At 52.2% G+C, this 23,527-nt stretch overlaps 1 protein-coding gene across 4 annotated transcripts; it reads right to left on the reverse strand.

Annotated features, from left to right (window-relative positions):
- Positions 1-4,156: 4,156 nt before the first annotated feature.
- Positions 4,157-22,749, reverse strand: LOC128336585 (BTB/POZ domain-containing protein KCTD5-like). 4 transcript variants are annotated; one of them, XM_053276468.1, is made up of 7 exons: positions 22,381-22,749; positions 16,199-16,307; positions 15,488-15,579; positions 14,990-15,085; positions 12,648-12,773; positions 10,285-10,345; positions 4,157-7,222 (listed from the first exon to the last, which is right to left on the reverse strand). In XM_053276468.1, the coding sequence occupies exons 1-6, from the start codon at positions 22,669-22,671 to the stop codon at positions 10,301-10,303; spliced, it is 759 nt and encodes a 252-aa protein (XP_053132443.1). In that variant the 5' UTR covers positions 22,672-22,749; the 3' UTR covers positions 4,157-7,222; positions 10,285-10,300. The 4 variants fall into 4 exon arrangements, with proteins under 4 accessions (XP_053132443.1, XP_053132444.1, XP_053132445.1 ...); XM_053276469.1 differs by lacking the exon at positions 10,285-10,345; XM_053276470.1 differs by lacking the exons at positions 4,157-7,222; positions 10,285-10,345; positions 22,381-22,749 and adding exons at positions 10,358-12,387; positions 19,957-22,069.
- Between the last annotated feature and the right edge of the window lie 778 nt (positions 22,750-23,527).

Raw genomic sequence — 23,527 nt, forward strand, 5'->3', positions numbered from 1 at the left:
AAATAGGGAATCGTGCGTAAAGTGCTCTCCGACACTTTGCAGGGGCTGCAGGGTGATTTGGGCGATGTGTGAAGTGAATCCACGTCTCCATTCCGACGGAAATGCGAACTTAAAGCCGGTGCGTAAACCGTCCAGTTGGACCTTGTGCGGGAGTCTAGGGCACACGAGTCTATGCTTGGTGAGGCAGTTGCCATGGAGACCAGGCAGGAGCCCCTCACACCGGCCAGACCCCGCCCCCTGCCTGGCTGGAGGCGGGGCGGAGGCGCTCGCGCGGGGGGGGGGGACAGGCCGAGGTCCGTCCGGTTCGTGGGGCGCGCTTGCTGGTCTGCGCGAGAAGCCCGCCGCCCTCCTGCCAGCCCCAGCAGCCGCGCCGCAGGAGGCCGGGGCCCCGTTGGGCTGCGGCCGGGCGGGGCTCTCCCTCCAAGGAGCGGGGAGGCCCCAGCTGCGCCCCGGACCGCAGGAAGAGGGGCCGGCCGAGGCCCCACCGCAGGCAGGGCGGCCAGGCTCCAGCCCGGGGCGCTCCTGCAGCAGGCGAGGCCGGGCGCCGCCTTCTTCCCCGCAAGCAGCCCGGCGGCGCGGAGGAGGGCAGAGCGAGGCGGCGGCGGGGGCAGCGCCAGGCCACGGGGCGGCGGCGGTGCCCGGTCGGGCCCAGGCAGGAAGGCGCCCGCCTGGAGGGCTGGTGGTGGGCGCCGGAGAGCGGCAGGCGCCGCGGCGGCAGTTCCTCAGCTCCGCCTCGGGTGGGGCAGGTACAAATAACGCCGCCCCCCGTCGGCGGCAGCGGCAGCCTCACCCTCCTCGCGGCAGGCCTGGATCCCTGCTGGGCCACCACCCGGGAGGACGGGCCCCGCTCGCCCGCCGCCTCCCCTGGCAGCCCCCGCGGGCTTCTCCCTCGCTCCGTCTGCAGGGCTCGTAGTGGGCGAGTGGCGTTTCTGGCCGCCGGGAGAGGGAGGCGGCCTGGCGAGGGGGGAGTCACGCCCACCCCGGGGCGAAAGGGTGGCGGCGGGGGGGGGGGGGACGGACCCCTGGGCCGCTCGGGCCCACTTCCCGCTGATTAATATTTCCAGACAGAACTTTCATGTCACCTGACCCTATTAGCTTTAACTAATATGGAGAACCTATGGATTTATGGGCAAAGCAGGTAATTCTAGTTATAGCATGCAAGTTCTTTTTATTTATAATCACACGTTGCTGCTTATAATGCATTCCAGCTTTAATCCAAATGTTTATGAGAACCTTTAAACCTCACCATAATATAAGACCCATATATACAGCTGTACCTTTACAAACCTTAATTAAGACATCCTGAAGATTCAGGATGATCCAGTTTTTCAGGGGGGAATTGATGTGTTTAGAAAACCAAAGAAACTCCATGTTTGCCCAGAATAGTCATTCTAACTTAAAGTAACCTGGCCCAGCTCAAGGACATCACTGCCTCTCATGTTTGGCCTCATTATCTCTCTCCAGCTAAAATGTATCTATGAAATTTGCTAAGACAGCTAAGCTTCCCAGGCTAGAAAACAGGATAACCAAATAAGGAGTAATCACCTGATGAACAATGAATCATTCACATGTGTACTAGATACTTGGACCACCATTTTATTGCCACCTATACTGTGTCTAGGGTGTCAGCATCATTAGAGTGTCTGTATAAATGTAAGATGCACCTGTGACCAAACTGTAATCCAGTGTTTCCCAACCACCTGTCCGTGGACCAGTGCTGGTCCGCAAAGTGTTGGGTACCGGTCCGTGAGCCATCATTAATAAAAATCACCCCCACCCAAAAAATTAGCTGCCTGGAAATGAGCTCCGGAAAGCTGCCCATAATTGTTTTAGGGGGGCTGCCTGGGTGTGGGGTTGGGGGCAAGAGGGGCGACCCCCTTACTAACTGCTGGTCCAGGAAACTCTGCACGAGTAATGTACCGGTCCATGACTCCAAAAACGTTGAGAAACGGTTTGAGAGTGTGAGCCTATTGATTACCTATTGCTGACTGCAGTAGCAATAAACCTCTATTAATAACTCCCAATCCTTGTGTCTGACTGATTGGTTAAGCAGACCCAGGAACGAGCCCCATTTCACATCAGGGCAAAGGTTCCAACCTGGCCCCAGTTTTTCAAAACTACGTTGGATGCCTGCCCGAGTTCCACTAGGTCGTCGGGAAGGTGCCCTGTTTGTTAGGCCACTTCCCAAACCATGAGCTTTCTTCGGGGACAGGCAGGCAGGTTCAGCCCTGTCCAGTCTCAGCTTTATGGGGTGGGTGGTGCCGCTGCAAAGCACCGCCCCTCCCCTTTCCTAGGCTGGGGGATCCCATTCCCCACCAGGGTGCTTGAAGCAGACACAGCCTTCGTGTGTAGAAGAGGAGGGCGGAGGCCCCCCTGCTCCCGATTAACTGGCTACAGGCTGGAGCTGAGCATGATTATTATTTTTAAAATTTATATCCCTCTCTTCCACCAAGGAGCCCAGAGCGGTGTACTACATACTTGAGTTTCTCTTTCACAACAAGCCTGTGAAGTAGGTTAGGCTGAGAGAGGAGTGACTGGCCCAGAGTCACCCAGCTAGTATCATGAGGCTGAATAGGGATTTGAACTCGGGTCTCCCCGGTCCTAGTCCAGCACTAACCACTACACCATGCTGGCTCTCCTCCCCCTTGCCCGACAGAAAGGTTTCTAATGCTCCCATTAGTTCCATTGGGAGTTCTCATGAATAACTTTTGTCTGGATATGTCAGTGACTGAAGTACCTGTCTCATTACTGTGAAACATAATTTGTGCACACAGAGAAAGCCTGTGGTGCACCTGAGCTGAAGGTTTGACACAGAAGGGCTTCACTTGTTTAAAAAAAGACAACTGTCCCAGGTGTTCAGGGCATCCCGAGATGGATCTAAGTGAATGTTCATTGAAATGGATCCCCAGCACCTCATGACACTGAAGTTGCACTCAGTAGACAAAGCATCGCTGACTCCAGCAGGAAAAGCAGACCAGGGGTGGTTCGGGTTAGACCAGAAATACTGAAGCAGCAGCTCTAAAGACTTAATTCAAGGGGAGATCCAAGATGCGGATGAGAAGCAAAATGGGGTCAAAAGAATTCCAGAGCTCGTCTCCTTTGTGGTCCTAGGGTTGTCTGGACCAGGTAACATACACCCCTTTCCCCTGGAGGCATGGCCAGTGGAATTAACCTGGACCTCCGCCCCTACACCTGGCAGGGTCATTCTATCTTGCTGGGGCCTCGAGAGCCATCTGCACCTCTCATTCCTTTGCATCTGAGAGGGCTGAGGTGCCACTCCATGCACCAAAGAGAAGCAGGGCAGTCCGAGGCTTGGGACCGCCCCAGATGCTCAGGTGCACTCATTTCTGCCAATGCTTAGGGGAGGCACGGCTCTATGCACAGCATGCATCACATCCTCAGCCAGCCCCGGACAGGGACACGCCCCTAGTCCAGACATGAGCCAGGGCCCAACCCATTACGTAGCAGGAAACCTATCCTCGCCCGGGGTGTGCATAAGCAACAAAGATGCTGTTTGCTCCAGAAGTGTACCAGGTGCAATAAGAGGCTCCCCTCCAGATTACAGGACTGACAACTATTCCCTCTGCCCAGAACTCTTGCAGTGCGTATGGAGGAGGGCATGGGAGAGCAGTAGGCAAACCCCACCCAGCAGCCACAGCGACGCCTTCTCCCATGGGAGCTCCACTCTCCATTCGCTGACAGCAGCCACAGCCAGTAGATGGAGGGAGGCTCTCTAGCACAGCCTCGGCCAGGAGGAGGAAAGGAGGAGAAGCGAAAGGTTGCCTGACAGAAAGCCATTCTGCCAGCCACCCTTCCAGAGCACATGGAATAAGGAAGCCGAGTGGCACTGCAGGGGACTCTCTGGGTGGGAGTGCCCTTTAGAGATTGGAGAAGAGGGTTCCAGGCCTCCCAGAGGAGAGTCATCAGGCAGTGCCATCCCTGCTGTAGAAGAGGAAGGGCAAGACTCTACCAGAGGTCACGAGAGACAGCCGCTCACCCTGCCCAGCGGAAGGGGAAATGCCCCCCCCTCCCCACTGCAAGGCAGCTCTCGGAAGCATCTCTCCCTTGGCATGAGGCAGTCTTGCTGGGGCTGGCTCCTTCTGGGCAATGGTTGCTGCAGCCAGTCAAGTGTTAAGTCACAAGAATCAACATTAAGTCACATTAAGATTTGCCTTTATTTTATTTTTTTAAGGGGTGGGAAATAATCATACTGCACAGCAGAAATCTGCATAGAACCAAGACAAAACTCAGGCCAAACAACAGCTGAAAAGTGCTGCAGGTGCCCACTTGCATGTCTGAGAACCCGAGAACCCTGGGTCACTGCACAATGTCAGGAGCTGCCGGGACTTTTTTCAAGTGCCCTACAAAAAACCACCCGAATCTGTGTCACGCACATGGCCTAAGCAAGGAAGCGGCCACCACTGGAGGTTTTCTTTCTTTCTTTCCTTTTTTTTGGGTGTGTGTGGGGTGGGGGGGAGAGGCCATTCCATAAAAAGCAATGAGCTGAAAGGCACATTTGTCTCCCTTGTATAGAACACAAGCACAGGTCAAGGTATCTGGTAGCCCTTTGCTTTCTGCACCTAGAATATGGAGGAGGAGGTGGTGCAAAAATTTAAAAAGAAAATCCAAATACTGCTGTGCAAATTTAAACACCTTTCCTTATGCTGCAAACATTTACTTCACTTCCAGGTTCTCAAGGGATTTGGAGCATCCTGGCAATTAAGGAATAAAACAGAGGGAGTGAAAGCCTCGGAGGTGACAGGAGGGAGGGGCAGGGAGCCAGAAGAGCTTTTCTGAACTTCCAGGCACCTGCCCATATTCTCCATTTGTCATCCTGAGGGCTGGAAACTTGTTTTAAACAATGAAAGTTGAGGTTCTCAAGATGCTAAGTCTTCATGCCACAGACCAAATTCCATAGTCATGCAGAATACAAAGAATTCACTACCCACGCCTGAGATTAAAGCTTCAGTTCAATCTAGTGGGATGACATTCAGAGATTCTCACTACTATCCTATTGTTCAACATGCTAAAGGTTCATCTAAAAATGTCCGTGTGTAAAATGCCACAAGAAACCAAACCCATCAGGTACCTGCCCACAGCTTAACCCCTTAGACAGAAAGAGGAGTCCCCACAACAAGAGACGCTGACCTAAAGGGCCTTCCAAAGGCCTCTCGAGGCACTCTGGGTGCTAGAGCAAACTTGGCCCAGGTCACGCTACAGAAGGGGGCCGGTGGCAGTGCCGAGGTGCCAGGAATCCCAGCTCCCAAGCAGTGAGCATCTGACCCTGTGTCTGAGCCCACAAGCCCCATGCAAAGCAGCCACTGCTCACCGGCCGCCATCCCTGGCAAGCGGGCACTTCCTGGAAAGCAAACACAGTCCTTTGCTACTCACAGCCAAGTGTTCCAAGGCAGGTTCTGGGAGGGCACCCTTGGGGAAAGGGCCTCTTGGCACGGAAGCCTTTCAGACCCACGCCCCATTTCCTCCGCAGAGCACTTCACCGACAGCACAGCAGGACCGGAAGGATCCGGAGCCAGTAAAGCTGCTTCAATGGCAACTTGGGCAGCAGGCAGCTCCACCTGCACCCACCCCCCACCCCCAGCCACTGCCCAAGTGATGACAGCATCTCTCTCTCCTCACGAGGGTAAATATGCCATTTCCTAGGGGCAACATTGGTATCAGCTATCCCATGGAGACATGGATGCCTAAAAAAGGTATAAAAAGTAGAAACATTTTCCCTTTCAGAACAATTACATGCTATTAAATTCCTTTAACATTTAAAAAATGGAGACAAAATATTGAGGAGGACCTTGCAACTTTCTCTGTGTGCAGACCAGTGAAAATGGCAGTCAAGGTGAGGGGGGGATGACAGGCAGCCCCCCCCCCCCCCGGCTGATCTGCCGACAGGAACACACCTGCCAAAACCTAGGTCAGCACTGCAGGCAGACCCAGCTGCTCACAAGCCCAACAGCTCTGCATCTCTGAATGGCAAAGAAGGTGGTGTAAACACACAACTCTAAGAAGTTGTTTAATGCAAGAGATTAAAAATACCCTCAGAGCACTAGAAAGCCTCAGACAAGGGTTCCTCTCTCAATGCTCCACACAAGCAGAAAGAGATGCGCAAGACATGCTTTCCTTAAACCTATTTCAAAGACATGCTATGGTTTCATTTAAACAAGAGTATACTAAAAAGATCCAGTTGTGTTTTTTCACATTTTCCACAAGCCTCTCCTAATGAAACCACAATAAATGTTTGACTGTTAATTGACAAAACGTCGGAATGAACTGCATAGATAAGAGAATGTAGAAATGGCTGTAAACATCTGTTAAAGATTTGTCACCATTCACCCTGATTTCCAACAGCACAAGCTCTTGCCCCTGTTCCTAACCCTCAGGACTGAGCACCCATCAGGCTCAACCTTGCTCCACTCCAAGGCCCACCTCCAGTTCAGGCCAGAGGACACTAATACTAGCAGACATTTTAAAACACAAAGAATGTAACTTTGGGTTGGTAGGATATTTGCACAGAGAGGGTTCGGTTTCGAAAGGCAAGTGGCTGTGGCATGTTTTTAAACTGGATCTTCAGTCTTAGAGTGTAGCTAAAACTGGAGGTTACTTTTGCAAAAACAAGTTATCAGGAGAGGAAAGACATCCCTAGAGACGCAGATCAAGCCTACACTCCTTCCTTCCCTTTGGACACCGAAGTAAGCAGAGGCAGGCAAAGGGGAGAGGCCCATCCTTCCTGGAGCAACTCATGCCTGGGAAAGAACTCGCAACAAGCTAGTGCCACTTGTTTCCAACAACATCCTTGCATCAGAGCCCCCAGGAAGGTACAGCAGCAGTCAATGGGAGCATCCCGCTGATGTAGGCCCACAGGTGGGCTGTCACTGATATTATGTAGCACCAAGTAGGTTGTTCTTTAATTGCCTGCCATGCTTAGAGCCCAAACAATCTAGACAGCACTGGGCAGAGTGCAGAGCAAGACCGGTTCTTTCAAGATCGCTTGGACCACAAGAGAGCACAGCCAGACCCCAGAGCCCACACTAACGTCCACGGCTGGACAGGGTAGGCGTCCTTGTAGCCTGCTCCAGCTTGACCAATTTATAAATGGTTCAACATCCAGAGCAACAGGAATGGTCTGAACAAGGGACTTCCTCTCAGTGCCAAGCTCTTCAGCATCCCACACTGGCACACATCACATCCTGGAACCTCGCTCCTGCAAGATCTGAGTGGGGAGAGACAACAGAGGAGAGATGAGACCTTGGAGAGATCCCCAGCACAGCCCTGCACATGCTCGCTCGCACTCACTCACTCACTCACTCACGTGGTCCTGGACTTGCTTGAAAGCACGGCCTCAATACAGGCAGGGGCACAGATTCTGTTACTCCGAGACGTCTCTTCAAGAAAAGTCGTGAGGAAAAAGCCCCTGGCGCAGGACTGCAGCTAACCCGATTCAGTTGCTACCAAGCCCAAGACATTTGCAAGGAGGCAGATATGACCCAACTGCTTCGCAAAGCCACTTGCACATCCCGGCAAAGCTGGCTAGGCTGGCAAACCTAACACGAGGCCCCAGAGCCACAAAGCCCAGCACACACACTGGCTGCAAGGAAGACACAGTGCTTTGCAGAACCTTAGTCAATGCCTCTTGCACTCTGCACGAAGAGATGGACGTGTTCTGCCCAGCTCACTCAAGCATGGGAAGGAGCAAGCAAGGCCCCCAGTGCAAAGTTGGGGCTGGATGGTGGCTGCTGCTGCTGCTAGGAGTCAAGCTCAGCATTTTGACTGCTTGACAAAAGAGTGACTCCCTTTCACTCCCCTTTGAAGTCACACAAGTGTGTTTGGGCTGTGTGTGTACCAACATTCAGGTCAGTGGGTGATGTGAAAGTGGGTTATCCTCCTTGGGAATAGGTTTCATGACCCCCTTTTAAATATAGGAACATCCCACTTGCAGACCTCTGGTGATGAAGAGGTCTTGGCCCGTGTGAACCAGATTTTTCATTTTCTAGCTAGAGCTATTGGCTTAATCATGTTGATGGAGGAGATGGACAGATATCCCCCGTTCATGTTTCTCTAGTAATCAAGGAGTGAGTCTGCATGTAAAGCATGCCAAACCTGAGCATCACAACCAAGGGGAAGTGGCTTCTGAGGAAGTACCTTCTAGGGTACACTTCCTGAGAAAACTCAAACACCTCATTTGGAGGCGTAACTAGCAAACAAAAAGGTCTTCAGCTGCCTGGCTAGCATGGGAGAAGTGTAGCCATTTCATGGTCCACTTTGAAGGAGAGATGCAAACAGCCTGTTTTTAGATTTATTTGTAAAATTCTGACGCTCGTCCTAGATTCTTCTAGTAACTCAGTGCTTTGATCTGCATGTGTGCCAAACTGCTAGATCCTAGTTCGTGGAGGAAAAAGCCCCCACTCTCCACCCCCGTGAGGCCTCCCAGTCAAGTCACTGCTCTTCCACTGAATAGCCTCTCTTGCATCTCCTCCATCTGCAAACTTGTTTTCATTTCCATCCCAGGAAAGCCAAGTCCATGAACGACATGTCCATGACCTGCCATTAGCGTTCGTGGGGAAGAGGTAACAAGACCATTTCTGGCCTCACAGAAGACACAGGAAGCCATATGTAGAGCCTAGAGAAGCTTCTTTATGCAAAACGCAGGCTGACATGGAAGGCTGTTAGATGTTCCTTGCCCTCCACAGTTGTGAGCCAGACACCAGGCAGTGTCTTTCAACCATCAATGTGCCATTTGCTTCCTCAGGGACACCCGCCGCCCCCCCCCCCCACCACTCTCATTTGAAGATCCGAAGTGCGACCCAGAGACCTTTCTCAGCATGACTGAAGCATCAGCCAAGGACTGAACCAGTCCAGCGCAGTGAGGCACACGTCTCCTGGCCCTGCTCTTCTGCGCCGTGGGGGTGAAGCAGGCCTGGTACTCCTGCCAGTGTAGGTGTCTTCTCACGGCAAGAATGAGGCCACCACCATAAGACAACCCTAACCAGCTCAGCATTTGGGAGCCCCCGCCCCCCGCCCAGCAAGAACAGCAACCGGGGCGGGGGTCAGCGCTGCTTTGTCTCTCCTGGTGGTCTGAGCAAGTGGCTGTGCTCCTTCCTACACAGAATGCCCTCCCCTCCACCGCCTCCGCCAACTACTTCCCAGAGATCTTCCCTACTATATGCTACACCACTGTAGTAGAGAGAGGGCTAGCCTTGGAACAGGGAGGCCTGGGATTTTAACCGCCCCCCCACATAAAACACTGCCACTGCTTGGCCGGGATGCTGCTGGAAGCCCCCACGTGGGGCTGGCCACTGTCACCCAGCCACCCTGTAGGCCAGTCCTCCTCTCTCGGCTAAACGGCACCCAGAGCTCCTTCCTTAGCGGAGAGGCACAGAGAGGGGGCAGGCAGAGCCGAGGGAAACGGAGGCAATGGCCACTTTGTGGCACCAGCGCTCTCCGGGCAACCAACCCCTCCTTCCACAAACTGCAAGGCTCCTGGAAGAAGCCCCCTCACCTGTCCCTCGTAGTCCCCTCACCTGCACCTGCACCATCTGCCAGCGGAGCACTGGCGTCCCACTTCCTCTCGCTCCTAAAACTTTCGCCCCATCAGCCCCTACAAACATGAGGCTGCTCCCTCCCCAAGTGCCAAAAGCCACCGTGCTTCTTGAGTACCCAGAATGTTGGGGGGCAATATGCTAAATCATTGTAAACCGCTTAGAGAGCTTCCAGCTATAGAGCGGTATATAAATGTAAGTGCTATTGCTATTGAGTACAAGAACCAGTTTGGAAACCCTTCCCTGTTCCAAGTCCAGGAACTCACAGAGCAGGAAAGGCTGCTTGGGGTGCTTTGGGGCAGCGGCTCAACAGACACAGCCCACCTGTGGCCTCCGCCAGCAACTGCTGGTCTCCTCAGGCTGAAAATGGCATTTCGTGGTATCTGGCCTCCGAAGGGCCATTCCTATTCATTCCAAAAGACGTAGCGAGCCACAAAACAAGACGATGCCAGAAGGCGAGTGACAATGGCCGTGAAGAGGCTCCCTCCCCCTTTCCCGTGAAAGCTGCCCCAAGAACCAGTTCTCCTTGGAGGAGAGCTGATGGCATCCGCTCTGCTGAAGGCCAACAGCAGAAGAGTCCACACACAACGGGACAACAACTAGGCACTCTTGGGACACATCTATCAAGGTGGCAGTTTAGCCTAGCAAGAGGGAAGGAGGCGGCTACAAACACAACACAAAATGCACCACCAGGAGAGGCCATAGGGAAGCAGGCGGGCGAATTCCTAGTGCTCACCATATGGCATTCACACTTAATCTGAGTCATTCATATCGCAATCCGTCTCTTCGTCTTCACTCTGAGTTTCATGCAGCAAGTGTAAAGAGAGGGAAGGGAAAAGAAGAGAATGCAAGTTGAGTAAAGCCAAAGCCAGCTCAAATGCTTCTGCCAGAGGCCCTGGAGCAGCCAGCGAGCCACTTGGGGGTGCCTGGCCTAGCCTGCACAGGGAGGGGCCATGGGGTCCTAGGAGCCGAAGGGCCCCCTCCTGACCTGGCTTGGCAGGGAAGGGCTACAAGCGTCAGCCAGAAGCACCACATCGACACCAGCCTCTTAACAGTGGGTAGCCATCCCTGGAAGGGCCAGCGGGGTGGGGTGGGGGGCACACATCCGTGGAGAGGAGTCTCAGGGGAGGGAGTCTCAGACCGAGACATCAAGCAGCTAAGCCAGCCAGCTTAGCAGCAGCACTGTCAAAACAGCCCTTCAAAGTTGCCCAAGCAGGTGGTTTGTCGCCAACGGAAGGTGCGGCAAGAACTCAGCAGAGGACAGTCCCTGCTGGCAGGTCAGGACCCCCCCACACGTTTCAGGGGCCTTGCAGGAAGACAGACCAGCCTCCTTCTGGCAAGAAGCTTTTTCATCCTGGAAGAGGATCTGCCATTCCACTGGCCTTTATAGGACTTGCTATAATTTGGGGTCTAGAAGATGCAATGCAAGCACATTTGTCCATCTTCCTGGTGACAACTTTGAAACACTGGCAATCTAACATCCTCCCAAATACACACAATTGGGTTTCCCCAAGAGAAAGAATGTTTGTTACATGTGGGATGAGAAAACCATTATTTTGCCCTCTGGAATGCCTCTGCCAAAAGTGCTGCCTCTGCACTCTCGTTCTCCAGCCTTCATTTGCCCAGCTCCCACTAACTGACTATTTCTTGATAATCAAGTTAACCTTTAATACTGGGTTGAAGCCGGAGTAATTTTACGCTGACTCTGAATAAATGTTTTCTGTTTCCATAATTGCAAATATTTAAAAACTAGGCATGTTCATTGATGTAGTTGCAGTCAAAAACAAAAAAGGAATTAGGAACGTATAGATACACACACACACAATCACACACACACACACACCCTTTACCCTGCAGCCTACTGACTGCCTTTGTGCACCCATCCTTCCCAGAGCTTCTCCTCCCCCTGCTAAGTCTCCACACAGCTGAAAACCCACCACTTTCCCTGCATGCCAGGCATTAAATCTGCTCCTCTCCAGGTGGGGCTAAAGGATCATCCTGCTTGCCAGCTCCTGTGGGTTAGGGTTAGGGCCGAGGCTCTCCTGAACATCCACTGTGCAGCTGGCCCTGCTCGATATGCCCTCCCTAGGCCCATCTCTCTGACAGTCGCCCCTTCTGCACAATGGCCACTAGCCTTGGCACTTCTCCTCAGAGTGCAGAGCCCACGCGCTCCAGAAGCGCCACCTCCTCTCCCACCAGACCTTGCCTTCCAGTGGTCCCCTCTTCAATGCAACTGGCGTGCTATGCTTAAAAAAAAAAGTTAAGAATTCAAGCATCTCTGCAAGAATCTTCATCAAGATCTTGATGGTTAGATCCTTCTGGGCATCGTGAAGTCTGTCAGGATACAGTGCAGACTTTGAATGCATCTTTTAAAAGTATGCCCATCTGCTTCCTGAAGCCTCTCTACCTAGCCAGAGATAAAGGGAAAGCAGGGCCTCAAATGACACCAAGATCATATCCTGGCATTTGTGCTGCCTGGCACACCATTTCCCAGCTTCTTTCAGACAGCAGCAGATTTTGAGAAGGTGTCCAAATGTCACCACCAGCTTCTCGGGGTGGGGGGATGGCATGCAATCCATGCCCAACGCTTGACTCCTTGACTGTTGAGCACCAGCCACGGTGTCGGGAAGTCCGTTAAGGGAGTTGTCCATACAACGGAGGCTGCACTGCTGAGCCATTCAAAGGATAAAAGTCTGAATACCCAAGAACACCCTCCTCACAAACTGCTTCCTGCTCTCCTGCACAAGGAGGAAGTGGTGGTGGACGGACACAACTGACTGCTGTGGGGAGGCCACTCCCTGCTCAGACACTGCTGCCATTCAAAGATGCCAGCCAGAATCTAGGGAAGGAGACGTTGGCATTCACTTCCAAAAACTACTAAGTCCCAACAGAAAGCAGCCCAGAGACCTGTGAAGGGCACAGAAGGATCCCAGGTTGAGGAACTCGGGGCAAACTGCTTGCTTAGGAGGAGCTGTCAAGCCACCCTCAGCTTGGCAGAGGAGTGCCAGGGCTGTGACTGGGACCATTTCCCTTCAGCCAGAGAAGATGGGGAGGCTGACCGGCTCCTCCAAGCATCTTCGGGAGGAGCTGCTCACTCACCTTGGCTTTCTCGCTGGGTTCGCTGGCCGTGCCATACGGGGTGTTGTGCAGCTCCTTGGAGACGACACACAGAAACTCAGCCTGGTCTTCATTCCCGTAGTTATAGGAAGATCCAATGCTGACTAACTGTAAGGGGAAAGATGGACTCAGGGCAGCTGTTCTCATTAGGCTGGAGGGTCCCAGTCCAACTCAAACAGGCCTCAACAGCAAATATCTGGGGTCTTCCTTTCCAGAGCTGCTCCCACAGAGAAGGAGAAAAGCAGCCGGCTTTCCTCTGCTAAGGAGGCGTTGCCATGAGAATGGAGTGTTTGATGGACAAGGAAGTCCAGCTCTGAAACCCGCAGGGACTCTGTCCATCTCTCTCTGCAATGCTGGAAGGGAGGAAGCCTGGAGGACTGTAGCAATCCACAAGAGACTGACAAAACACAGGCCCTGGGAGTGAGAGCTGTGGGAAATCCACACCTTCCTGTTAACAGAGCACTCGTCCCTGGGGCAGATTAATTCTGGTATTTGCTTAGCCTCAGACCCAGAGATCTGGGTCAACTCCCTTTTCTAATCAAGGGCTACCATGTCTCCCTCACTGCTCCCAGGAGCAGCCAACACACCCTCCCTAGCCAGCTGGATGCCTGTCCAAACACCTCCCCCCCCCACCCCGCTTGCCTCCTGGCTGGCTACCCCAGGACCTTAGAAGAAAGGTCCCAAAGAGAGCGTCTGGACTGACACGCATCGCTCAGCAGTGGCATGCACAGTCAGGTGCTTCTTTGTGGTGTCTTTGGGCAGGGCTCCCCCCACCACCACCCCCTTCAATATGGAACATGTAGGCCTGCACAATGGGATGAGAGTAATTCACGGGCAGGGGGTGCGCCACTGCAACACACACCAGTGCATTTTCCGTGTCTGTGCACACAGACCTTCTTGCCTAGAGTCAACATTCCACGGCATTTAGAGGCTTACACAGAGTGGGAGGAAATCCTCAGAACTGGCAACTGGACAGCACTCTTGCAGAAGAGTGCGGTGCTCATTGGTGAGAACTCTGTGGGGAGCAGCAGTGGAGTCTGCAGGGATATTTTGGCACAGGGAGGAGAAATGGGTGCACTTGATCAGGGCCTGAGCTCTAGAGGAGCCTGGATGACTCTCTTGATTTTTCTCACTGTTTATCATTTAACACAGGGGTTCCCAACCTGTGATACTCCTGAACTACAGCTCCCATCATCCTCAGCTATAATTTATCGTGGCTGGGGATGATGGGAGTTGTAGTTCAGCAATATCTGGAGTACCACAGGTTGGGAAACCCTAATCTAACACAACAGATTTACATCATCCAACACAATATAACTTTTGCCTGACATGACTTTTTGAATGGCACAAACGCTCTTTTAGAGCCACGCTTTTTCTTTTTTTAAAGAACTGCCTGTTTTGTGCCTTGCTACACATAAAAAGCCCCGTTGTCTTCAGGTACACTAGAGGATGCTCTATGGGAAAGGGCCTTTTCCAACATCAGGCACTGAAGCCCAGTCCCAACACTGAATCACGGCACAAGATATTGTTAAGTTTAATTAAGGAAGGCAAGCTAATTAGAAGTTCCCAACTGCACAAGCAGCTAACTGCGCTCGTAGTGCAGGGCTTGACCAATCCCAGTTGCCAGGGAGTCACAGCACCGAGAAATCTAACCATGTCACCCAGACGAGGACACTGAGAAAGGCAGAGCTATTTAGTACGATTATGTGTCCCAAGCAGCAGCCCCGCCTCTGTTCTAAGTAGGTTACTTGTCAAAGGGACACAGAGAAGCTTGTTTACCCTTCCCTGCCCCACAGTGTTCATCACAAAGTCCAAGAATGTTGTCAACAGCTAAATATTTTAATGCATCGGGACAATACTGAGACCAGGAGCAAACAGACCACATTGCCAGATGACAGTGCTGCAGTTTGCCCCCCAGTCTCTCAGTTGGGCACAAACAGAAGATGGAACCAGTGGACCTTCGCCTTGGAAGGGTTGCCTCAACTCCAAGGAGGAGATTGGCCCAGGAGGCAACGTGGGAGGAAAAGCAAGTCCAGCCCCCCACTCACCCCACTTTGCAAAGAAATGCCCCAAAGCAGCTGGGAGATGGTGGGTTGCAGCAGTTGAAGTCACGGGGCCTGAGTTTGGACTCGGGCCCTGCTTCAAGCGCCATCTCAGACCAATTCACGGGACGGCCCACAGGCAACAGAACACTGACTTTCCTGACAGGGCACTAGATGTGCAGCTCCCACCACACCCGCCCCCCAAAGGCTGCTGAATCCTTCCAGCGATTTCGGGAGCATCTGACAGCTGAGCTGTCCACGTTCCCCTGACCGTTTTCTTACCTGCTCAAACTTCCAGCCATCAGACATGGTGGAGACCATCTGAGTCAGCTCCTCCTCCTGGCACTGCAGCACCCTGTAGACGTGCTTGACGGGCACCTTTAGTGAGAAACACAGAGAAGGAGCAGCAGGCAGCAAACTGCTGGCAACCAGTTCCCCCACGACATGTGCCTTCCCTCAGCCCCGCTAGGGCACAAGGAGGCCCCTTTTCTCAGCCACTGACACCTGCCCTGCCACCAGCACTCTCTAGCATTGTCTCTGTGCTCCAGAGAACACAGCCTCCCCCCCCTCCCCTTGGCTCCCATGCCAAAACAAGCTCTCACAGGCCCATCAATGTCCCTCTCGTGTAAAGACCAGGCTCCATAAACTGTCCTGACTGGGGCCCGCCCGCCCTGCAGAAGCAGCTTCCCATGTGCAGCCAAACAGAGCCACAAATGCCCAACACATTCAGGACAAAACACTAACACCAAAAGCAAAGCACGATAAGGCAGTGGCCCCTACCTGGGAGATTTTGCTCTCTCTTTCCCTAATTCTGTCCTTTACCAGTTTTATTAAGGATGTGATGTTGTAGAATTCAGCTTCTTCGAGCACACCTGACAGAAGGTGAAAACAGGGTTAGTGGGTGGGTGGGGCCTCAGAAGTGCAGCCCTTTACGAGAAGGGCTGTGTCACCCAGAGGGCATGGTGGGCCAAAGCCAGCACTAGCTCTTCCTTGGCAGGAAGGGGTGATTTCCCACCACTCTCACTTCCGGGGGACTCCACTCCAGGGGACAGACTTCTGCTCTCACTCTGAAAGGCTTCCATGGTTGGAACCAGAACAGCTGGCCAGCAAGGCCCAAAGCAAGGGAAAGAGCGAAGCCAGAGCAAAGAGCTCCTGGGGTCCTGAGAGAGAGACTGGAGCTGCCAGCAAGTGGCTTGACAGTGGTGCCAGGGCCTTGCTTCTTGGTCTTGGGTCCAGGTAGGCCAGCTGTAGGGCCATCCCAAGCTGCAGAGCGATGCCAAGAACTCATCAAGCTGGCACAGACTGCCGCACAATGGCTCTGGGTCTGAAGGGGCAGCAGAAGCCAACCCTCCATAGCCACCTGAGCTGCATCTGCATCTTCACACAGTTATGGCCCCCGACTACATACACAATTTGACTTCTTGTTTGCTCTTAAGTTGGGTACAAGGACAGTTTCCCTAGACAGGAAAGGCAGAAGAGAGGAAAATGTACCTTCCTCAGCAAGGTCTTTATTGAGAACCAGTTTTCCATGTCGGAGATAATTCAGCACAGGCCCAAAGTAGGTCGGATCTCTGTCTATCAAGTAGGCACCTGTTTCATCCTGGTAAATAAAACGGTGAGATCTTATTTATTAGATTTTTGTCCTGCTTTTCAATCCGAGTTGCCACAGCAAGTTACAATAACTTCTACCACCATCTTTGGTGGCCAGTGACTGGCAGCAGATGGGCACCAATCTTGGAGAGGAGTCCAAGCATCACGGTCTCATCCAGGTCGACGGAGGGGCCTGGCTCTGCTGCAGCCAGGTGGATCCAGTTCTTAGGAGGAGCAGAAAGATCAAAACTGGTGCAGCCAGGTCAGTGGAGTCACAGTGTAATCTCCATCTGGGAACAGACCCCTCTCTTTATTCTGGCACCATCAGGTGCACAGGATTCGATGGACATATTGTTCAACCCTCAGTCAATGGGTAGTTGGCAACTTGCTACTATCTATGGAGTGAGCAACCACCCACAGCACCAGGAGCAGTGGCTCCACAAGAACTTGACAGCCCTGCTGGATCAGGCCCCAAAAGGCCCATCCAGTCCAGCATCCTGTTTCACACAGTGGCCCACCAGATGCCTCTGCCATGCACTCGCTACTGCTCCCCTCTAACTGGTATTGAGAGGCATCGTGCCTCTGAGGCTGGAGGTGGCCCACAGCCACCAGACTAGTAGCCTTTGATAGATCTCCATGAATTTGCCTAGGCCCCTTTTGTGGCCATCAGCCCATGGAAGAGAATTTCATAGATTAATTATGCACTGTATGAAGAAGTACTTCCTTTTGCTGGTCCTGAAATTCCAGGGCTTCAGTTTTGTGGGATGGCCACTGGTTCCAGTGTTGAAAGAGAAGGAGAAAAATGTCTCTCTGCCCACCCTCTCCACTCCATGCATAGTTTTATACACCTCGATCATGTCTCCCCTTAGTGGCCTCTTCTCCAAGGTAAAGAGCCCCAGATGCTGTAGCCTAGCCTCATAAGGAAGGTGCTCCAGGCCCCTGATCATCTTGGTTGCCCTATTCTGCACCTTCTCCAGTTCTACAATGTCCTTCTTAAGATATGGTGACCAGAACTGAACACAGTACTCCAAATGTAGCCGCACCATAGATTTGTATAAGCACATTATAACACTAGCATTTTTATTTTCAACCCCCTTCCTAGTTATCCCTAGCATGGAATTGGCCTTTTTCACAGCTGCTGTGCACTGAGTCGACACTTTCAGAGAGCATGATGTGCGCATGCACACACCTTAAAGAACACCGGTCCCGGTACAGATCCATGGACTCCACTTCATACTTCCCTCCACTGTGAAAACTGTCCATTTATTCCTACCCTCTGTTTCCTATCCTACAACCAGTTACTGATCCACACATGAACCTGTCCCCTTATCCCATGACTACTAAGGTTACTCAAGAGGAGAGCTGGTCTTGTGGTAGCAAGCATGACTTGTCCCCTTAGCTAAGCAGGGTCAGCCCTGGTTGCATATGAATGGGAGACTAGAAGTGTGAGCACTGGAAGATAAATCCCCTCAGGGGATGGAGCCACTCTGGGAAGAGCAGAAGGTTCCAAGTTCCCTCCCTGGCTTCTCCAAGACAGGAGAGAGATTCCCGCCTGCAACCTTGGAGAAGCCGCTGCCAGTCGGTGTAAACAATACAGAGCTAGATAGACCAATGGTCTGACTCAGTATATGACAGCTTCTTATGTTCCTATCCTTTGGTGGGAAACTTTGTCAAAAGCTTTTTTGGAAGTCCAAGTATACTATGTTGACCTGATCAACTTTATCTACATCCTGTTGACACTCTCAAAGAACTCCAAAAGTTTAGTTAGGCAAGATTTGCCCTTGCAGAAGCTGGTTCTTTTGCCACAAGGCGTGTTCTTCTATATGTGTAATAACGTTGTCCTTAAGTATGCTTTCCATCAATTTACCTGGCACCAAAGTTAAGCTGACTGGCCTGTAATTTACCGGATCCCTTTTTGAAAATTGGAGTCACACTGGCTACTTTCCAGTCCTCTGGTACAGAACCTGATTGTAGGGACAAGTTATATATTTTTGCTAGGAGACTGGCAATTTCACATTTGAGTTCCTTCAGAACTCTTGGGTGGGTGCCATCTGGACCTGGCGATCTGTTTATTTTTAGTTTTTCAAGACAGTTTATCTCCTCTCTTGGCATCTCAAATTGGCCCAGTTCTTCATTCTCCAAGCCTGAGAAACACAGTTCCAGAGCAGGTATATAATCAGTATCCTCAGTTGTGAAGACAGATGCAAAGAACTCATTCAGCCTTTCTGTAATCTCCTTAATAATCCCTTTCATGTCCTCACCATCTAAGGATCCAACAGCCTCCCTGGCAGGTTTTGCGCTTCTCATATATTTAAAAAGGTTTTTGTTATACCCCTTGACACTTCTAGCTATATGCTCTTCAAACTCTTTTTTTGCATCCCTTGCTGTCTCCCTGCATTTCTTTTTATCAGGTCAGAGATTTACTCAAATATTTACCTACTGTATTTACCCAAATAGAAGACTCTTAATTTAAGGTAAAGGTAAAATGTGCTGTTGAGTCGGTGTCAACTCCTGGCGACCACAGAGCCCTGTGGTTGTCTTTGGTAGAATACAGGAGGGGTTGACCATTGCCTCCTCCCGCACAGTAAGAGATGATGCCTTTCAGCACCTTCCTATATTGCTGCTGCCCGATATAGGTGTTTCCCATAGTCTGGGAAACATACCAGCAGGGATTTGAACCAGCAACCTCTGGCTTGGTAGTCAAGCCATTTCCCCACTGCACCATTAGGTTTAAGACAGCCCTCTTAAAAGTTATACCTGCATTTACTCAAAAGGAGCAGGACTCTGAATTTAAGATGAGCTTCTGATTTCTAATAGCAAAACACTTGGAAAAACACTAATCTTGGATTCAGGTAAATACAGTAATGGGGAAACAAAGTTCTAACTCAGCCCATTTCCAGCCTCTAGCCAACTTCCCTAAAGGTTTACCCCACTCTGCTTAGTTAGCTCAGTTAGAATTCACCCCCCCTGCCCCCGCAAAGGCACACACAGAACAATACTACATTCTTGCTTAACATCAAGAAATGTTAAGACTCATGTTTTGGGTGGTATATAAACATTTTAAATAAATAAATACATACATACATACCAAAGTATAGTTCTTACAGAAAACAGGCAGGCAGTTTATAGCTCACTTCTCAAGTTGAATCTACAAGGATCCTCCTAATTTCATATGATGCTGATAGGCAGATCATTAAAATGCACCATCAAATCAACAGACTGCACCATAAAAACCCATGGAGCCAGCATGGTGCAAAAACCCCTAAATCCGAGGTACAAGTCCTCCTGAAGTCTCATCATCGTAGGCAAGCAAGCCACAAAAATCTACTAGCTAATCACAACTCACATCTGTGCCCCAAGGCTGAATTGCCAAAGTCATGGGTTCACTGCCTCTATGAACCCCACTATGATGCCACAGTGTAAATTTCAGGCACAAATTCTTGCAATTCTTACATGGCCATCCCCCAAACCCACAGCTCCTCCACAGTTAACATCCGTCCAGGGAGAGCACAAGAATCACCCTGGACACAGCTTCTCGGGATACAAAACTGCAGATATGACACAGGGATAGATTATTTTCCACAGGCCAGTGTCCCAAATCCACCACGAATAATTCACACCCATGGTGATGAAGCAATTCCCAACAACATGAATCAAACCTGCTGCGATGGTGAAAAACCTGGACTGCAGGCACAGTTCCTCAGCCTTCCTCTTCCTTTTGCAAACAGAACTCTGAAATCCTCTGATGAGACATACAGTTTTTCACCTCTCTGGTTGTTCACTCCCACAGGAGGAGGGATCCAGCGCCTTGCAGCCATGCAGAGGTGCAAACTCATTCCTGTTGCATGCATCCCAACAGATCCACATAATTACTACCAGCAGACTCCAAACCCTCCCTATAATCCCACCATACATCCAGCAGGATTATCTTTTCAGGATGAGCCACATGGATCCCATGTATGCTCTGGTATTTCAGTGACACCACACTATATTGCAGTGAGAAGTTTGTATCACAATGCAGTGGTCACGTGTGGCACAGGTGACTACGGCACTGTAATGCAAACTTCTCACTATCCAGGCACTACAATCCCTGATATGATCCAGCAGGTCAGGTCACTGTTGTATTTTGAAGACATTGGGGGACCGAGATCCTACAATATTTATTTAAAAATGTAATACCCACTCTTTGACTGGCCTCTTCAAAACCATTATGGTTGTCCTCCTGTGATTTTTGCACATCAGCTTCCCTACTTTACACTGCATTGCCCCAAATCTAGCTGTGGGTGCCACAGCAGGGCCATGAATCACCTGACCTATGGTTTTTAAGCAGTCATGCAGGGCCAATTTTGATTGGATAATCAATCTGGAGGGGTGGTCTCCACATAAAAATCATGAGGACCCACAAGAACCGATGTACATCCACAGGGTGCAACCAAGGGTGCAAAGCACAAGCCAGAAGGCGGCGGCCACAGCTCCCAAATTAGTAGTCCAGGGATCAAGTTTGGCAGAGGTGCCTACAATGTGTCAACACCAACACTGGAGAGCCCTAGCAACAGCCCTGGCTCTGTCCTGAATGAGCCCCAGGACACCACTGTGAGCTGGAAAAAGACCAGGCAAGCTCAGGCTTGTTCTCTAAAGTAAGACCCAGTGGAGCAGGTTATCAGAAACAAAGGGCAGGCAGAAGCAGCTCACCTGAGCCACTACGAGCAGCCCCAGGTGGAAACCGAGGCCCTTGTAAATGGGAAGCCATTTGGCTCAGGCAGCAGATGCAAGATTAACAAAGGATTGTGTTCAACTAGGATGAAAACAGGACATTCCGAACTTGCTGCATGACAATCAACAGGCAGCACACCCAAGAAGGCATGTCAGACAAAAAGTAGTCCAAGGTCATGAAGAATGACAAGCTCTTGGACTCAGAATTGTTTCTGCTAACAGTGCTCGACACAGAAGTATGACTACACATAGCACTAAAACATCCAGAATGGTTTCCTAACTAATGTCTTTCCCACAGACTCCTCCAGAAATGGGCACAGTAAGTGGAGGAACACTGAAAGGTCTCCAGACATTTGGAGTGAATTTCTGAATTTAGTGGTATGGCTCCCACTTAACCCTGACAACGTTCAAATGGTAACTGAGCAACACAAATGTTTCCACTCTTCTGGTGAGGTGCAAAGGCGGCTCACAGAAGGGAACGAAAAGAGGCGTTAACTAGGGGAGGGGATTAGGAGAGAAATAGGGGGCATGTTTGAGAAGGGACGTGAAGAGAAATATGCAGAGATGTGGGTTTCTAGAAAAATTTCCTGTGCAACTCCACCATCCCCTTTGCAAAAAATAAAAAATTGCACTGTTTCCTCTCACAAAATTTCACTATGCAAATCTTCTTGGCACCTTCAGTAGGTTTGGCATGCTTTTTGGGACTTATTTCTTAGAGGTTTCCTTATCTCTGAAGCGTTGCCTCAGAGGAGGAGCGGGCTTGTTCTCCGTTGTGGCTCCTGAGAGCAGGACTAGTGGCAGTGCAGCCCAGGGCAAAACTGATTGACGCTTGACACTCGGAAACATTCTCTAACTGCAGGAGCTGCTGGCCGCTGGAACGGTCTCCCTCATGTTGTGGCTGCTCCCCTCCTCCTCCTCCTCCTCCGGGGTTTCCAGGCCGAGGCCGAATGGCCACTGCTGCCTGGGAGGCCGCGGCAGTTTCCCGCGCGGAGCAGAGCCGCGGACCAGAGAACTGTTTCAGGAGGTTTATTCGGTGGCCCGTGTGAGGCACACAGTGTGAGGCGCACGGCTGCCCCCCCGCCCCTCCCGGCTCTGCCATCCTCCCGCCGCCCTCTAAGCTGCCCAGGCCTCAGCAAGAGAGCTGCTCTCGCCGACTAGTCGGCTGGTGGGGCGATTCCTCCCCACCCCTCGTTGGCCGCCGGAAACAACAGGCGAGCGGGGGGGGGGGCGCAAGCACAGGAGCGGGTCGCCCCCGCTGCGCCGGAGGGAGGGAGGGGCTGCGGCTGCCTCCGCGCGGCCCGGCCTCCGCCCCCAGCCCGGGGAGGGCCAGCCCGGGCCCGTCTCATCACCCCGCGGCTCCGGCTGCTGACCTTGTCCGAGTCGAGGTCGGGGTCGGCCTGGCAGAGGCGGAAGAGGAAGCTTTTGGGGTCCCTGCAGAGCGTCTGGCGGGTGGTGAGGAAGCAGGTGCCGCCCACGTTCAGGCGGACCCATTTCCCCGGGACGCCGACGCCGCCCGGAGCAGCCCCTCCGCTGCCGCACGACGACGAGGACGACGAGCACGAGCTGCCGCTGCTGCAGCGGCGCCAGGGCTGCCCGCCTGGGCCCAGCCCTCCTCCCGCCGGCGCCTCGCAGGAGTGAAGCTGCTGCTCTACCGCCGCCATCGTCGGTGCCCGCCGGAAGGTCCGTTCCCAAAACGCGTCCCTCCACGAAGCCAGAGAAGAGGGCGGCGCATGCGCTGCCTCTGCCATAAAGAACGGAAGAGGCGGCGGCTAGAGCGACACCCTGACTTCCGGTCGCGTTGGAGGCCATCCTCCTACGCGTGTCGCATAGACTTGGCACGGCCTAGAATTACCCCGCGTGGCCGCCGGTGTACTTGGTGAACTGAGCTAGATGGGCTAGTAGTCTCCCGTCTGACTCGGTAGAGCGCCGCTTCCCGGGCCCTGAGGTGGGGCTCTGCCCTGGCAAGGGAAGCGGTGCGATTCTGATGGAAAAACTGCCCCCTCCACCCCATGTGGTGGCGGCGCTGCCCTCTTTTCAGCCTCCTGCTCCCCACCGTGCCTCTCTCAGCACGAAGAAAGGAGAAGGTGCAGTGCTGCCCCACACTGCAGGGCGGAGGACACTTGGCCTGCGCCCCGCTTGAACCAGACAGCGGAGGACAACCACCTTGCCCGGCTGCGATAAGCCCTTCCCTTCCTTGCCCACCCCGAGGATGAAAAAGCCCAGCATCTTCACCTTCACAGGAAGGACAGTTTCAAACCGTGGAAAGAACCAGCTGCTATTTGCTGCTACCTCTTGTTCTTGAGGAAGAAAATAAATCTCAAGGCCCTAAACAGGTTCATTCCCCTCTACAGGTATTACTATCCCAATCTATCCTGATCTCGCTCCAGGTACATTGGAAAGCGAAGATATGAAATTCATCACAGACTCTTTAAAGAAAGGAAATGTTAATTATAGATGGGGCTTTCCTTTCCGCTTGCTGATTGTTATAAGGGCAAGACAAGTTGCTAGAGACTTGAG

The sequence above is a fragment of the Hemicordylus capensis genome, chromosome 13 (genome assembly GCF_027244095.1).
Source record: "Hemicordylus capensis ecotype Gifberg chromosome 13, rHemCap1.1.pri, whole genome shotgun sequence".
Classification (NCBI taxonomy): Eukaryota; Metazoa; Chordata; class Lepidosauria; order Squamata; family Cordylidae; genus Hemicordylus; species Hemicordylus capensis.